General features: G+C 50.2%; 2 protein-coding genes across 3 annotated transcripts; both read right to left on the bottom strand.

The window, feature by feature from the left end:
• Positions 1-323: 323 nt before the first annotated feature.
• MBL2 (mannose binding lectin 2) lies at positions 324-5,255 on the bottom strand. 2 transcript variants are annotated; one of them, XM_039240544.1, is made up of 5 exons: positions 5,188-5,255; positions 3,558-3,729; positions 3,021-3,137; positions 1,870-1,944; positions 324-773 (listed from the first exon to the last, which is right to left on the bottom strand). In XM_039240544.1, exons 2-5 carry the CDS (start codon positions 3,718-3,720, stop codon positions 400-402), a joined length of 729 nt encoding a protein of 242 aa, XP_039096475.1. In that variant the 5' UTR covers positions 3,721-3,729; positions 5,188-5,255; the 3' UTR covers positions 324-399. The 2 variants fall into 2 exon arrangements, with proteins under 2 accessions (XP_039096475.1, XP_039096476.1); XM_039240545.1 differs by lacking the exon at positions 5,188-5,255 and having other exon boundaries at positions 3,558-3,793.
• A 7,646-nt stretch (positions 5,256-12,901) lies between these two features.
• LOC120237326 (pulmonary surfactant-associated protein A-like) lies at positions 12,902-15,377 on the bottom strand. Its single transcript, XM_039240560.1, has 4 exons — positions 15,155-15,377; positions 14,762-14,881; positions 13,956-14,033; positions 12,902-13,278 (listed from the first exon to the last, which is right to left on the bottom strand). Exons 1-4 carry the CDS (start codon positions 15,375-15,377, stop codon positions 12,902-12,904), a joined length of 798 nt encoding a protein of 265 aa, XP_039096491.1.
• Positions 15,378-16,134: the final 757 nt, after the last annotated feature.

Below are 16,134 nucleotides of genomic sequence, written 5' to 3'. Positions count from 1 at the left end.
TTGGCATCCAGTAGTGGCGACATGTCGGGGAGAAAGGCTGGGTCTCCTAGAGGTTGAGGTCTACTGCTCTGATGCAGACTGGCCTCCACTGGCCTCTCTGGGAGGCTGCGGTGTCCTCACCGAAGAAGGAAGGGTGTGACTTGGCCCTTTCCATGGCTGACTCTGACTCGATGCTAGGCTCTTAGGCAGGACAGAGTGTCCTTTGCTACAGACTGGACCAGCCACCCGCGAGCCCCACTGTCAACCACTTCTCACTTCCTCATCCCCACAAACACATCCCTTTATTTCCCTCCCGTCCCCCTGAGGAATGAATCAACATGGGGTGCGTGTGTGGGGAAATTAATTCTCTTTGGGAGTAGCAGAGAGCTCAGTGAAAGGCTGAGGAGGGGGTCTGCCTCCTTAGGCCGGGAATTCACAGACGGCCAGGAAGGAGGCTGAGCAGGATATGTCGTTCCAGAGCCCGTCCTCCAGGATGGTCACACAGTCCTCCGCTGAGTCGTGGTTGTTGGGCTCATTCCTCTTCCAGTTGCTGTAGGTGAGCCTCCCTCCTGTCACATACATAAACTGGCCCTCAGTCACTTCATCCGTGATGCCCAGGAAGGCGGTGCTACTGGCCACATCCTGGATGGCTTTATTCTCCTCAGCGTTCTTCGGGGTGGCCACAGTGCCCTGGAGCTCAGCGCACAGGGCCTTCACTTTGGAAAAAGGCATTCTTTCACCGTTGGTCACGTAGAACTTCTTCCCAGAGGCTTTGCCCAAGGAGAAGGCTTGCACTGAAATCACAATGGAAGGGATGGGTTGACTGGGCCTGGAGCTTTGCAAAAAGCCCTTCCCAGGGAACTCAGGACTCAGAAAAATAGCCCCATGCCCAACCATGGGGTCAGATCCTAGTAAAGGAGCACTCCTCAGCAGCAGGGCAAGCCCCGGGCAGAAAGCTTGCACTCTCCTGGGACATCCCACCCTCGAAAGAAACATCTATACAAACTGTTCCAGTACAGGGGACATAGGGAAGCATCCTTGGGCCACCCTGCCAGGCTCGGGCACCAGGCATGGGTGGACAGCTATCTAGGGCCAGGGCTTGCTGAAGAAAGAGCCAAGATTTTGGAGGTGTGGACCTTCACGTGCCACCCTTCCTCTGTTACTTCCTAGCTGTGTGACAGCGAGTGAATTACCTACACTTCCAGGACCTATTTGTCTTCACCTGTAAACAAAATGGGTATAATATGCGCAAATTGGGCCGCTGGGAGGCTTGAATGAAACCGTATTATGGTAAAATGCCAACCTAGCACAGGTCATGGTGTATGATAAGTGCTCATAAATGTTAGTTTTTGGGGCGCCTGGGTGGCTCAGTTGGTTAAGCATCTGACTTCAGTTCAGGTCATGATCCCACTGCTCATGGGATCCCATGATCGTCGGCTCTGTGCTGATGGCTTAGAGCCTGGAGGCAGCTTCTGATGCTGTCTTCCTCTCTCTGCCTCTCCCCCACTCAAGCTCTGTCTGTCTGTCTCTCTCTCAAATATAAATAAAAACATTAAAAAAATTTTTAGGGACACCTGGGTGGCTCAGTCGGTTAAGCGTCCGACTTAAGCTCAGGTCATGGTCTCACAGTTTGTGGGTTCGAGCCCCGCATCAGGCTCTGTGCTGACAGCTCGGAGCCTGGAACCTGCTTCGGATTCTGTGTCTCCCCTTCTCTCTGCCCCTCCCCTGTTCATGCTCTGTCTCTCTCTGTTTCTCAATAATAAATAAACATTAAAAAAAATTTAAAAAATTTTTTTAAAGTTAGCTCTCGTGTACCCTCCCCGCAACCTAGGGAGCTCGGAAGAAAAAAGTGAGAGCCACGAACACCCTGAGGGCAGAAAACAAGCTTACACTTTTTGGTGTGGTCCAGTTCTGATTTCAGCTTCCTCATCTCCGTCTCCAGGTTAGCCAGCTTGATCTCCACAGCTGTGAAGCAACAGGGAGACAGGTATTTATCGAGAAGAAGACCCTAAATTGGAGAGCGGAGTATTTTGCCAAAGCAGGGGGGAAAGCTTACTGAAGAGTATGCTTATTCTAGAAAGATAAGAAAACAAAAAGAAGCAAAAAAGCCCTGTCTTCTGAGATATACTTAGTAGCTCTTGTAAACTATGACTCAGAGCTAATAGTAATAATAATAATAATAATAAAAACAACTTGTAGGGGCGCTTGGGTGGCTCAGTCAGTTAAGCATCTGACTTTGACTCAGGTCATGATCTCACGGTTTGTGGGATTGAACCCCACGTCGGGCTCAGTGCTGACAGCTCAGAGCCTGGAGCCTGCTTCAGATTCTCTGTCTCCCTCACTCTCTGCCCCCTCCCACTTATACTCTGTCTCTCTGTCTCTTAAAAATAAGTAAATATTTAAAAAACCTTGTAAATTATGGCTCTGGATCCTGTTTACATATTGCTTAAATGTTGCCATGTGATAATTATTTATAAGAAAAAGCCCCACTCATTATTCTCCTTCTTGAACATTTTTCTTACTCATTCTCTTTCATTTCTTATACCAGGCAAACTTCTTAATACTTTCATAATTTTGGTGGGCCAGCTGGCAGAGAGTAACAAGAGATCATCGTCTTACTTTTGTTGTCACTGAACTGACTGCAGTTTACCCCGAACTGGGTTGCCATGACAGTCCCCCTGATTCAGGGGTCCTAGGAAACCGACATTTCCATGCCATGCCTTTGACAATAGACATTAACCCCTCACTCGAGAGGACATCGCTCCTGCCTCTCAGCCTGGAGGCACTTGCAGACTGTCAGCTGAGGAAGAGCCAGGGCCCATCTCCCAAGAGGCCTGGGGGTAGGGGTGGGGGTGAAGGTGGCCCTGCAGGATTTGGGAGTCTGCACTCAGGCAGCACACTCAGAGGAACGTGTGTCCTGGACAGGCAGCCGTCAGGCATCTTCCAATGGGGCAGCCCAAAAAGGGTCACCTCCCGCCTGGCCCGTGACTGCCCAGGGCCCGGGTCCCCCAGGCCCATGCTGTGCTGGGTGAACTCCTTACCTGAGCTGTATCCGCGGTCTCCTTTGGAGCCCTTTAGTCCTGGGGTCCCAGGAGCCCCGGTGTTTCCTGGGGGCCCCATTTTCCCCGGAGGGCCCTGCAGGCCTCTGAGCCCCTGCCCTGTTGTAAGAGGAAAGAAAAGTGATCCGGGGGCTGTGGCTCATTCTCTTTTTCCAGAAGTTCAATCCAATCTGCATTAACCCCAGAAAACCTCCAGTGAACCAGTGGTGACCCAGGAGAAAGTGATCCTCCTGCGTTCCAGGGGACAGCCTGTGCTCTGGGCCAGCGCCCTAAAAGGGAGGGACACCTGCTGTCTGCAAATAACCAGGCATCACGGATTCCGGCGTGGAAACATGCGATCCTGGAGAACCAGAGAAGCATCTCTGTTTGGGAGAGGTCGCCCTTCCAGACGAAGGATTCTGAGTGAGGCACCGCCCACCTTGATGCGAGGTGAGCCTCATGTCTCCGCGAGAGCCCTTACAGGGAACAGTCTCCTGCTGGGGGTAAAGATTTAAGCAGCCAGAGCCGCCCACCCCGTACCTGGTTCGCCCTTTTCTCCCTTGGGTCCGTCTCGCCCATCTCTGCCTGGGATGGCACAGGTAATCGCTGAGCAGGTCTTCAGGGCCTCCTCGGAGATTTTTGTTTCTGAGCTGGATGCTATCAGCATACACAGAAGGGCAGGAAGGGATGAAAGCAGGAACATGGTCTACACCTGAGAGTGGAGAAAGCCACGGAAAATAATTCTGTCTCCTCTTGTCCAGTCACCTGTTGCTACCGCTCTGGTATGCTGGTCCCTGTGCTGGGGGCAGCAGACCCCTAAGGGACTGTCATGGCCCTCGGCTCCAAGTTACTCTCAGACAGGGGGGACCCACAAGTAAAAAGTAGTAGAGGTCGATCGCTGCTAAAACGAAGGTAATGGGACAGAGTCATACACACAAGAGTAATACAATGGGGACCCTTCTCCCTGGGGCTCCAGTGCCCCTGTGGGTTCAAGATTTGGTAGGTCAGGCGGCCCCTGTGCACCAGGGCCCACGGGATCTGGAAATCACAAATAACCCCGCACCCAGGGTCCCAGCACAAAGGCAGAGAGCTCATTGCCTGTGTGAGCTTTGGCTCCTCTCTTTCTTGACTCCCTTCTTGAGGGCCAGGGAACCTCAGTTTCCCTCTTCTTTCCCTTCCCATGGGCCCTAACATTAGACCAACTCATGACCTGAGGTCCCCCAAGGCTCATTTCTTGGCAGGACTTGGTTTATGACATCCATTCTCTCATTTCATGTAAAAAGCCTATCTTTCACTGGGGACCCCATATGTCCTCAGGATCATTTATAGCTGTTTCTGCGATGGCTCATCAACCATCTTGTAACAAGTGTCTCTTCTGGGACAGGCACCTGCTGGGGGCTCAGGACCCAGCCTGCCCTGAGGCAGGCTTCTGACCCTCAGAATGGAACCTCTTTTGGTTCGTGATCTTAGCCAGATGAGACAGATTTTCTCCTTCCATTGGCTTGAGATTTTCCACCGAGAGGTCATTTTTGCCAGCCAGAACCCAGGCTCCTAAACTTTCTGCTGGACCTGGCGTGCTGGCCGGCTCCCGCTCCTTCTTCTGGCAGGACCCTCTGCACGCTGCCCAGATGCCTCCCCAGCTCTGTGCCCCCGTCCAGCCGCCAGGTTCTCCAGACCCAGCTTCCGCTCCCGCTGGCCCCCTTTCCAGGAAGCGTTGGCAGCCCAACCCCCACAGGCCTCTCCAGGCTCTAATCCCAGTGTCCCTGGCCCTTGATCCCTAACTCCTGCATCCACCCTTGCCTTTCCGGCCCTGTCAGTCACCTTAACCCTTCCCTCCCTCCAGGACTCGATGAGAAGTAATAAGTTGGAAGAGAACTTTCTTGATCACGCTCTTCTCTTCCTTTCCTCTTTCTATCTTTTTTCAACTTCCCCCTAATTACGCTGGAGGCCAAAGCCATGTTGCTGGCATACACATCCCATTTCCATTCTTCTCTTTGGCCGAAAAGACCACCCTTTAGTCTGCAGAAGGTCAAGTGGACCCTGGAAGGGTTCAAATGCCCCAGGTCAGATGGAGACTGAGGCCCTGAGGGGGCCTGAAACCCCACCAAAGTCCCTGCCCGGACCTCACACGATCAAGTTGAGTGGCCAGACCCCTGGCCCAGGGCTTTACCTCTGTCCTCCAGAAATGACTTAATTCCTCAAAGCACAAGGGCTATGGTGGGGAAGCAGGTCCTCCAGTCCAGGGACATCAGGCCCAATTAACCTGGTGACTGGGGACGGCCTTCAACCCCAGATTAATAAACAACTGTCCTTAGAGCTGCTGTCCACTGGGCAGCTCTCCAGAGCTGCTGGCGAGGCCCCTGGCCCAGCGCTGGACAGCTCACTACTTTAATACCCTGAAGCCCTCCCTCTGCTGTCCCCTTCCATGTCCCCGTCCCTACAGCTCCACCACTCTGCCTCCCCAGACTCGAAGTCCAGTCGGTAGCTCCTCCAGATATTCATTTCTAGAAGAGGCACGATTAGATGCTCTACCAAGCATGTGCTCACACACGTTTGCACATGCACATACACACACCTATGTGAACAGGCACACATCTGTGTGTCAGCTGCTCTGACTAGTTCACCTCTCCATTTGTGTGTGGCTTACTGGGATGGGGGGATGAAACCCTGAGTCCCCTCATTCCTCCCTTTAAATGTCATCTTTGGATGAGGCACGGATGTCACAGAGTGAGCCACAGGGGAGGAAGTATTTGTAAATCGCTCAAGTTCAAAGTTGAACGCGGGCACTAGCACTCACTGTTCCATCCTAGGACATTTCCCTCTACCTTTGCATGACTGTTGTCATTCACATTTCAGGTTAAGTGTTATCTCTGGAGAAAAGGCTTTCCTTTACCGTTTAATTTTAAGTGGCCACTTTATCATGTCTTCCTGTTTTAATTCTCCGCCTGTAATTTCTCTCCCTGTAAAACTGTCTTATTTATTTAACTGTGTACCCCTTGATCACTGCACCCCTTCAGAACAACTCCTCCAGAATGGGGATGTGGTGCTCAGCTGCTGTAGCCCCACCCAGGAAGCAGAGAGAGTGCTCCATAAACAATTACAGATGAATGAGTCCTTCCCGTCACCTCCTCACAGCAGCCCGCCTGACTGCTCTCCAACCACGACTCACATCGGTGCCCACTTTCCTGGTTACTTTTCTAGGGCAGGAGCCACGTTTGCTACCCCGGCTTGTCTCCAGGGCTCATCCCAGGGCTGGGTGCACAGGGAGGGTCCCCACAGAGCACTTGGGGGAGGAACAGAGACCCTGAGCAGTAGCAGATACCAGCCCAGCCCCGGTTCCTCCCCTCCTGGGTTTCCAGTAGCATCAGCTTATCTTCCGAGCCTGATCAAGTGGCTCTTTTCAAGTCCCTGAGCTGACCTTGGATTTCCGCCCTCCTGCAAACTTACGCTCACCCTTTGAAACACTTAGCCTTACCAAACAGCTCAAGAGGTTTGCTTTTTCCCTGCTGAGGAGTCAGGGCGGGGCCACTTCCTCTTGACTCCGCCTTGTGATTGGTGTTCTGGCTTCCCAAGGGTCTTCAGCTCTGTGTACTCAAGGTCACTAGGCGCTGTTCAGCAGAGCCCTCCCAGATTCCTGGGGCCCATTGTACTGAAGACCCCTCTCAAGGCTGTGTTTCCTGATGCCATTGGCACAACTTTGAAGGGCCCCGGGCTCAGGAGACAAAGAATATTCAACCCATGCAGCACGTGGGCAGACCTCCCAGAAAGGTGGGGATTTAAAACCCAGAGAATTACATAAAACCAGAACTCTAGATGCTACAGACTAGAGGAAAGGTGGCTTGGGAGGTTGGGGAGAGGAAGAGGGAGGGATGAGCAAAGAAATAAGAAAGCCTTAATTCTGGTGGGGAAGATGCATATTCTCAAGTCTGTTCTCTTATAGGCCTGGGTTTTGATGTCTGCTATTATTATTATTCTGCCATGATGATGATGATTTTTTAAATGTTTATTTATGGGGGGGAGAGGATGAGAGGGGGAGGGGCAGAGAGAGAGAATCCCAAGGAGGCTCCGTGCAGAGCCCCACTCAGGGCTCCATCTCACAGCCTCAGTCGAAATCAAGAGTTGGACGCTTAACCAACTGAGCCACCCAGGTGTCCCTATGATTATTACTGAATTTTGCTATCTATGCCAAGATGAAAAATACTTTTTCAAGTGTCTGAGCTCATCACAAGCTAGTGCACCATAAGGATGTGCATCCTGGGCATCTCAGGATTTCCTCAGTTGGAGATCAGGTAAGTTTGAGTTCACCTTGTGAAAATCACCCAACACCGTGGGAAATAAGCAGAATGAAAGCTGACTGATACAGCAGGCCTCAAAGCTAGTCCTCCAAGGACTGATGACTCTATGTTACAGATAAATTGATATTTTAACTTTTTAAAGTATTTTTAAAGTTTTATTTATTTATTTTGAGAGAAAGAGTGAGCAAGGGAAAGGCAGAGGGAGAGAGAGAGGGAGAGAGAGAGGGAGAGTCCCAAGCAGTCTCTGCTGTCAGTGCAGGGCCCAATGTGGGGCTCTAACCCACAAACCATGAGACCATGACCTAAGCTGAAATCAAGAGTCGGACATTCAACCGTCAGAGCTACCCAGGTGCCCCAATGAATTGATATTTTTAAAAAGATGGTATATGAAAGAAAGAGAGAGAGAAGGAAAGAGAAGGAGAGAGAGAGAGAGAGAGAGAAAGAAAGAAAGAAAGAAAGAAAGAAGGAAGGAAGGAAGGAAGGAAGGAAGGAAGGAAGGAAGGAAGTTTAAATAATGAAGTTAATGAATTAGAATAAGGAAATTGCTCTAAAGCTAATAATATAGTTTTTAAAAACTGATTCTTTGCAAAAACACAATAAATAAGCTTGGCAAATCTGACCATGATAGCGTGGATTATTGTTCCTGATATTTTACTTCTTTGTGTCATAGAATTCTATATCCATGCCCTTCACTGTGGTACTTTGAGAGCCTCCCACTAGGGTAAGTAGAGTCCCCTACATCCCAACACCCGTAATATGCAGCTCGGTAGTGTGTGTGAGCAGGAGACACAAAGGAGCAGCAACTTTACAAGCATGTGCAGGTTTTATCCAGCCTCTTCTTGGTTTTCCCAATTATGGGAAAACTGTGTCCCTGCTACCACTAATGTTGGAATAATTAGATGATGTGGAACACACACAAACCCACCTGAAAGCCACAAGTAGCTATTAAAGCCCAGTCCTGCAACAGTGGTTAATAGCACAGTCTCTGGAATCTGACCTCCTGGATTCATGGCCCAGGTCCTCCTTGAACTGGCCGCTTGACCTTTGGCAAAGCACTTTAACCTCTATGTGCCCCAATATTCTTATTTGTAAATTGGGGATAACAATAGCGTCTCCGCAATAGGGTTGATGAGGATGACATGAGCTAATGCAAGTGTAGTACCCAGCACCAAGTAAGGGTGATGAGAGTATCAGCCATTAATTTGATCAAGTAAGGTGTATCCCAGGAATGGAAGGATGGTTCAATACCAAAAACAAACTTGTGTAACTCACCAATTTAATATATAACAAGCTTGATTGAGAGTCTTAATGTAGATACGTACAATCGTGAAGATTGAAGTTCACCCTGTTCTTAACACTAAGAAAAACTAATAATAAATAATAAATAATAATAATAAAACTAACTTAAAAAACTAATACATAGTCTTACAATTTTTCATACATTTTTTCCCAGATGCCAGCAATGAAAACTTTCTAAGGCTGATTTATTTTATATTTTATTTCATTTTATTTTATTTTATTTTATTTTATTTTATTTTATTTTATTTTATTTTATGTTTGGAGAGAGAGAGAGAGAGAGAGAGAGAGCGAATCCCAAACAGGCTCCACGCTCAGTGCAGAGCCTGATATGGTACTTGATCCCATGACTCTAGGATCACAGCCTGAGCTGAAATCAAGAGTCAGACACTCAACCAACTGAGCCACCCAGGCGCCCCTATAGGACTGATTTAAAACACAGTCCAAATGTTTATTGCCCTCTAGTTTTGTCACTGGGATCTCCATTTCACCTTTGATTCAGCACCACACTGGCCAGAGGGTATTGGCCAGACTTGAGGCTGGGGTTTCTTGAAGTGAAGGGTGGGCAATGGCCTTTCTCTCTTGTTTCTCTGCACATGTAGGGGGTGGAGAGAATGATGGTGCCAAAGGTGGGCAATACCCGCTCACGGGCCGAACCACATTTTAATTGGGTCACTGCTGCTTCTTAGCCCGCTCCTGACTGCTTATTAGGTCCCTTTCTATGCCTAATTACCAATGACAGTTCCTCTCAGAAGCTGGTTCTTCAAGAAAGGACTCTGAGAGCCTCCAGCTCTGTGTTCTCTGCCCTTAACATCAGGTCAGTGGACACTTCACTTCAGAGGCTCTTCTTCTTCAAGTCCCTGTGTTCCAAGTAGAGTTTAAACCTGGCTTGCTTCCATGACACTGACATTCATACAGGCCCTGGGAAACCCCATCCAGATGGTGGCAATCCACACTGCCCCGGAATGCTCCTGCTCACGTCTGTTCCCCCCTCCACCTCCCCATGCCCCAGCTGGAGCCGTATATCAGAAATTTTAGAGCAGGGAAATTTCCCCCATTCCTACCTCAGTGACTTAATCAGGGAAGGCGAAGCAATTTGGGCATCCCTACTCCCTAAGATTAGGATGCTAGGAAAGTCCCCTCCCCACCCCTATGGAAGGGATAGTTTCCACTATGGAAATTCACATGTAATCCAAGGTGGGTCAGCCTCCTTTCCCCTCTGTATCCTGACCAAAGGGAGGAGAATTACCAAACCCCCATGGTGAACAGCCTTCTCCTTACTGGTTCCATGATGTCATTCCCGGGACATCTCTCCGACCTTAAGTGGTGAGGCACGTAGAACCTCTTATTTTCACCTGTGGGCTCTGGTTGCCAGTACCCAGGCGTGGGAGATGACTTAACCCACACCTCACACCCTTTCAATGTTAACAGATTAAGTTAACAAGTACTATTATCAATGGCTCCCCTTATGCATGTAGTGCCTCCCAAAAGATATTTATCATTGAGAGTCTTCAACAATGTATGGTGGCTCTTGGCCCATACAGAAAGATAAAAATGATATATAAGAAATATAAATATTATAAAAAACAGGCAGAATGTCTGTCATCTGTAACAACATTCACAGGCAGAATTTACAAAATATGAATCAATTATATCAGAAATATTGAGGGCAAAATGAGAATCCAAAAAGATGGTTGTATATAAGATCAACGAAAAGTCAATAGTTCCCTTAAAAACCAGGGATAATTATTTTATTTTATTTTTTTTATTTTTTATTTTTTCTTAATGTTTTATTATTTCTGAGAGAGAGAGAGAGAGAGAGAGACAGCATGAGCAGGGGAGGGTCAGAGAGAGGGAGACACAGAAACTGAAACAGGCTCCAGGCTCTGAGCTGTCAGCACAGAGCCCGACGCGGGGCTTGAACCCACGAACCGTGAGATCATGACCTGAGCTGAAGTCCGTCGTTCAACCGACTGAGCCACCCAGGCACCCCCAGGGATAATTATTTTAAAGTGGTAAAAATAATATAGTAACCATATCAAATAAAACCATAGAGTAAATAAAAATGACACTAACAAAAAATGAGAAGACATCAGTTGCCAGAGGCTTAGATTGCTTATCTATAAAATGGCAATAATATTGCTTCCCTTTTTTGCTTTTGTGAATTTTGGGGAAGAGTCAGTATTTCGTATGCTGGGTCTTAAGCCCATATGGCAGAGTGGCCAGACTAAAATTTAACATTTGAGAAAGATGAGAAATATTTCTACTCATTTCCACCTGGGATGGTGGGGTTTGACCCATAGCTTTCTTTTGCCCAAGAAAAGAAGTACATGCAGTGAGGGAGAGCATTTGAGGAGGTAAAGGTGGGAGAAGGGGGGACCTTTCTGGAGATGGAGCACATATGTGTCTCCTGCCCCCTCAAAGAAGTAGAGACACAGTCTGATTCCCACACATCCCTGGGGCATGGGACATGGTCCCCTTTCACGTAGACCTGAGACTGAGGTGTCTCACAGAGGCTGGGACAGAGCCCTGAATGCCATCACCTTTGGGCGGTGGAAAACATCCAGGTGGCTAAGTGGAAAATGGAAGGCATGATATTATCACCCACAAATGGACCATGTGGACTTAGATTAGGTGCTATCTTAGTGCCAGCCATCAACAATAATGCCCATATTTTCATCCAGATGTATTTTGTAGCTCACCATATGCTTGTACCATATGTTTGTATGATATATAGTTGTACCTGTTGAAAGCAGGTCACCTCTCTCATCCAACAATGAAGCCATTACCTGACATCCAATTTTCCATTTTTCAGGCAAGTGGGGGCTTGGAGCCAGAGTTAATTTGATTTACAAAAATACAGAAATGTGTTTCTTTCTTTCTTTCTTTCTTTCTTTCTTTCTTTCTTTCTTTCTTTCTTTCTTTCTTTCTTTCTTTCTTTCTTTCTTTCTTTTTTCTTTCAGAGAGAGAGAGGGTGCAAGTGAGTGAGGCCCTGGGAGGGGAGTGAAGGGAGAGAGAGAGAAGTGGGGCTCACCTGAAATGGGGCTCATGTTCACCCGATGCAGGGCATGAGCTCAACCAATGTGGGACTCTACGTCACCAACCATGAGATTATGACCTTAGCTAAAGTAAGATGCTTAATGATTGAGCCACCCAAGTACCCAGAAATGTGTTATTTCTCGAAACCAAAGCAATGGAAATCCATGTTAACGCAGTCATGATTTATTACACTGAAATCACCTCTGTCCAGCAAGAGGTGAGGCAGTTAAGAGCATGAGCTTCAGGTCCAGGTAGATAGGTGTGAATCCAGCCTCTGCCACCTGCTCCAAGTAATAAAACTCAAAACATTTGGCTTCTCCAAGCTAATGTATAAAAATGGGGAAAATAAGGCTGAGCCCATAGCACTGTGTAAAGATGAAATCAAATTCCATAAGGTGTATTAGAAGTGGTTGGCAAGGTTCTAGGTACATAGACTCGGCACATGCACTATTTACGTGCTCCATAAATAGCCAGTGGTGTGGGTGGTGTGAACACCTTACTGAGACCCAAAATGGTGTAGGGATATGTCCATGATCAGGAAGTACCTTGGATTATGTCTGGGGTCAGGGGTAAGATCTTCCCTAGTGGAGTACACTGGCTGCTTTTAGGACAGGGAGTTGAGCAGTCAACCCAAGACTCAAGAAAGTGGATAATCCATGTCGATCATTAGGGTGAGGTTGGCCTCCACCTGCTGGGACACCACCTTGCCCTCTGACTTCATGGAGATACAGACCAGATAATCCCAAATGGATCCTTAGCTCACACATTTGGAATTCCCCAGAAGTCCACCTGTCTCTATCATTATGCTTGACCAGAACTGCTAAATCTTGCTGAGGCTGGGCTGGTGGTAGTCTGCAGAGTAAGAGTAGAGGAATCCAGGAAGCAGGCACATTCTGTGTGATTTTAGAGGGAACTTCCATCCCTGGACCTCACTGTTGCCATCTAGAAATGAAGGGACTGGACAAGAAGAGGAAGAAGGAAGTCTCTGTCTCTTGCCAAAGGGCAAAGTTAGGAGGGGCGCCCAGAGTGCTGGGAAGGGCTGGGGGGTGTGGAGTGTCAGACTGATTCATGATGTGGGTGGGAATTCAGGGCCTGTCCAGGGAGTGGAGTGGCTAAGAATGTGTCCTGCCCTAATAGCCACAAATACAATTTTGTTGAAAAGGAGCTATAGCATCTCAGAGATCAGGTGCATCCTCACGATAGAGGCTGAAAGGCAAGGCAGGGCCCTATCTATCCTGTGGCCTGGGTGCCTGCTCAAAACTCACAGATGGCCAGGCGGTACTGCAGGCAGTTTTTGTTATTCCACTGCCCATCTGTGTACATCTCCACGCACTTCTCTTTGCCCCGACCCCTGGGCTCCCCTGGGTACCAGTTGGTGTAATTCACAGGAGCCCCATCAAGGTGGTAGAAGTCTCCAGAGCTGGGGTCCTCCTCCAGACCCAGGTAGGCATAAGTGTTGTGCTTCCTCACGATGCTGGCGATGGCTTCGTTCTCTTCTGGGCTCATCGGAACAGCAATGCGGCCCCCTGCTCTGGCACATGACTCTCTAATGGCATCAAAATTAACAGACTGCCCATTGGTGGAGAAGACCTTCTCTCCCACTACCAGCATGGACTCCTGAAAACTTAGGACTGGAGCAGAGGAACCGAGTCAGTCCACTGACCGCTCTGGATCTAAGTCCCTTCCCTCGCTTGGGCTCTCTGCCTCTCCTCCTTCTGCCAACCCTCGCCTTCCCAAATTCCCCTCCTTGCTCCCATCATCCTATTCATTGGTTCACCTATTTAACAACTACTTATTGACTATTTTTATGTGCCAGAAACTGCCTTTTCCTGGGGCTCAACAGAAAGAACATAGGCAGAGACCTTGCACTCTTATGACACAGGGAGTTCATCTGTGTCTACTTCTGTCTCCTGTGAGTCATTCAGAGACATCAGGAAAGGGAAGTTTCATTCATTTACCCCAAGACCTGCACATCCATCCCTGTTTACCAAGTCTCTAGGGTCCGGGGCCACCTGAGTGGTTCATTTGGTTAAGCCTCTGACTCTTGATGTTGGCTCAGATCATGATCTCACAGCTCGTGGGATTGAGCCCCGAGTCAGGCTCTATGCTGACAACACGGAGCCTGCTTGGGATTCTCTCTCTCCCTCCCTCCCTCCCTCTCTGCTCCTTCCCCACTTGCCCATACATTCTCTCTCTCTTAAAAAAAATATACTTTTAAAAAGTCTCTAGGTTCTGGACTCTGATGCAGGGAATCAGAGGAACTTACAGGAGACTCTTTGTGCCCCAGGCCCTGGGGGGCCCCCCTTACCTCCCATGGCCTGCAGGATCCGATGTCTCAAGTCACGGAGTGTGGTTTGGAGCCCCTCATCGAGAGAAGCTGGAAGTCCTGTCAAGAAATTCCCACCCAAGATGAGGGGGAGCCAACAAAGGCCCCTCCCCCCTTGCCACCAAGCAGACATGATGCCAGCTGCAAGCCTGGTATTCCGTCCTTTACTTGTCCATCCAAATGCTCAGCCCTGGACTGTCTCCACACCCCCTGTGCCCCTGTCCTTCAACGCAGCCCTGCACCCGCCGAGCCCTTCCCTGCCCTTCTTTCCTGCCCTGTCCCTTAATGGCTCTGTCTGCCCACTCTTACAGATTTTTCTGGTTTGGGGGCAAAGCCCCTTCCCTCACCCTCCACCAAAAGCAAACCTGGTTCGTTCCGCACCCTCCTGATTGGCTTTGGTCCCCACTCCGAGCTTTGGAGTTCCCCTCTGCGTGCGGGGCTCCCATTCACTTCATCTACCTGGACCCCACCTCGCTCCCTGCACCTTTCAGAATGCGCCCCAGTGCCTAGGAGGTGTCTTCACTGCCTCGCATGCTGTCCCCACCCCTCACCTGACGCCCTGCCTGTGCTCATCAGCAGCCGCGATGTGTGGAGCGCTTTCAGCACCCGCCGACCCACACTGTGGCCTGCTACTTAGGCCCCTGTGGCTCCCCTCCTCCGCCTCATCTTCTCTTACTTAGGTTGAGGAGTATGCATTTCGAGGACCTCCACAGTTCTGCCTGATCCCCATCATCCCTCATGTAACCGGTCGCGTGGGCACAGTGCTCGTGTTGATGCGGCCTGCTCACCTGGAGGGCCTCTCTCACCAGGCTCCCCCTGTACTCCACGCTCTCCAGCGACCCCAGGGGCTCCAGTCAGCCCATTAGGCCCCGGGTAGCCTGGCATTCCTCCAGGAGGGCCCATGGGGCCTGTAAAGAGAAGGGGACACAGATCTGTGTTATCTGCCGCTGGGGCTGTTGGGAAGCGCCCTCCCTTACGAGCCGAGCTGACTCAGCCATCACCCCATGGGCCCTTTGAGGGTGGCCTCTCCCAAGGCTGCTGTGGTCTAAGGCCCCCAGGGAAATCCCACCAGGCCCCAGCATCCAGCTGACTGTTGGACCCAGCCCAGCACCCCTGACAGGCGGGGCTCCTGAAAACAGGTCACTGCTGCTGCGCTGAGTCTCGCGACTCCCACTCAGTACCTGGAGGCCCCGGGTCTCCTTTGATGCCGTCTCTCCCATCTCTGCCCGGCAGGCCGTGGGATCCAGGAGTGCCAGGGATGCCAGGGCTCCCGACACAGACTTCCTTCACACTGTTCTCAGTGCCCGAAACCCCCAGCAAGGCCAGGGCGAGGACCAGAGAGCGCAGCAACATGGCTTCCGTTGTCGTGGCTCCTCCTGCAGAAAGACAGGGCCGCCGGCCCATCTGAAGCATTTGCAAAGGTTTCCCCCTTGCTGGGCTTTGTCAAGATTCAGGTACACGGCCGAGCCCGAGGGCTAGGGCAGGTACAGATTGGACTTTGGGAAAGCCCCAAACTATCCTTGGAAACTCCGGGCATCATCTGCAGGCTCGGGCCTCACCCCTTGGGCTGGAGGTGGCGTGGCACCTGGGCCAGTGAGGAGCACCTGGACTGTCAGAGGGCCTGGCTTCTAATGGGGTCTCCGGTCAAATCTTGCTGTGTGACTGTAGGAACTCATGCACCTGTCTTGACTTCAGCTAAAACTTCTGTGCCCTGGAGACAATCCTGACCTGTCCCTCTCAGGCTGCCGGGAGGAGTTTATGGTGTCGCTCACTCCCTCTGTCCCTCTACTCTCCGCTACCCTCTTGCAGGGCCTAAGGGGCCATGTTCCTGAGGATAAACAATAGACGACCAGGGCCAATGATAGTTTGCCCCTCCCCCTGCTGGGGCGTCCCCTTCTCCTTGGCAGGCTGTGCTCTCCCTCACTGGCAGGCCCTGCTGAGCTTCCAAGAAGAGTGGATCTGGCCGAGGAGCCTGGCAGAGTATAAGGATATTTGCAAGCCCATCTTCTTGCATCCATAGTTAGGATTCTGGGAGCAACTCCCCGTGGTGCATGGGGAGGCCCCTTCGCAGTCTGACCCTTAGTCACGCTTGGGATTGCTGGGCTGGCTCTCACTGCCTGCAACCCGTGTACTGGGTAAGAAGGGAGGGGGCTCTACTTAC

This window comes from Hyaena hyaena, unplaced genomic scaffold, assembly GCF_003009895.1.
Source record: "Hyaena hyaena isolate Hyena2069 unplaced genomic scaffold, ASM300989v1 scaffold_176, whole genome shotgun sequence".
Taxonomy (NCBI): domain Eukaryota; kingdom Metazoa; phylum Chordata; class Mammalia; order Carnivora; family Hyaenidae; genus Hyaena; species Hyaena hyaena.
Note: the sequence above shows the minus strand (reverse complement) of the source record. Positions and strands in the feature narration are given on the sequence as shown.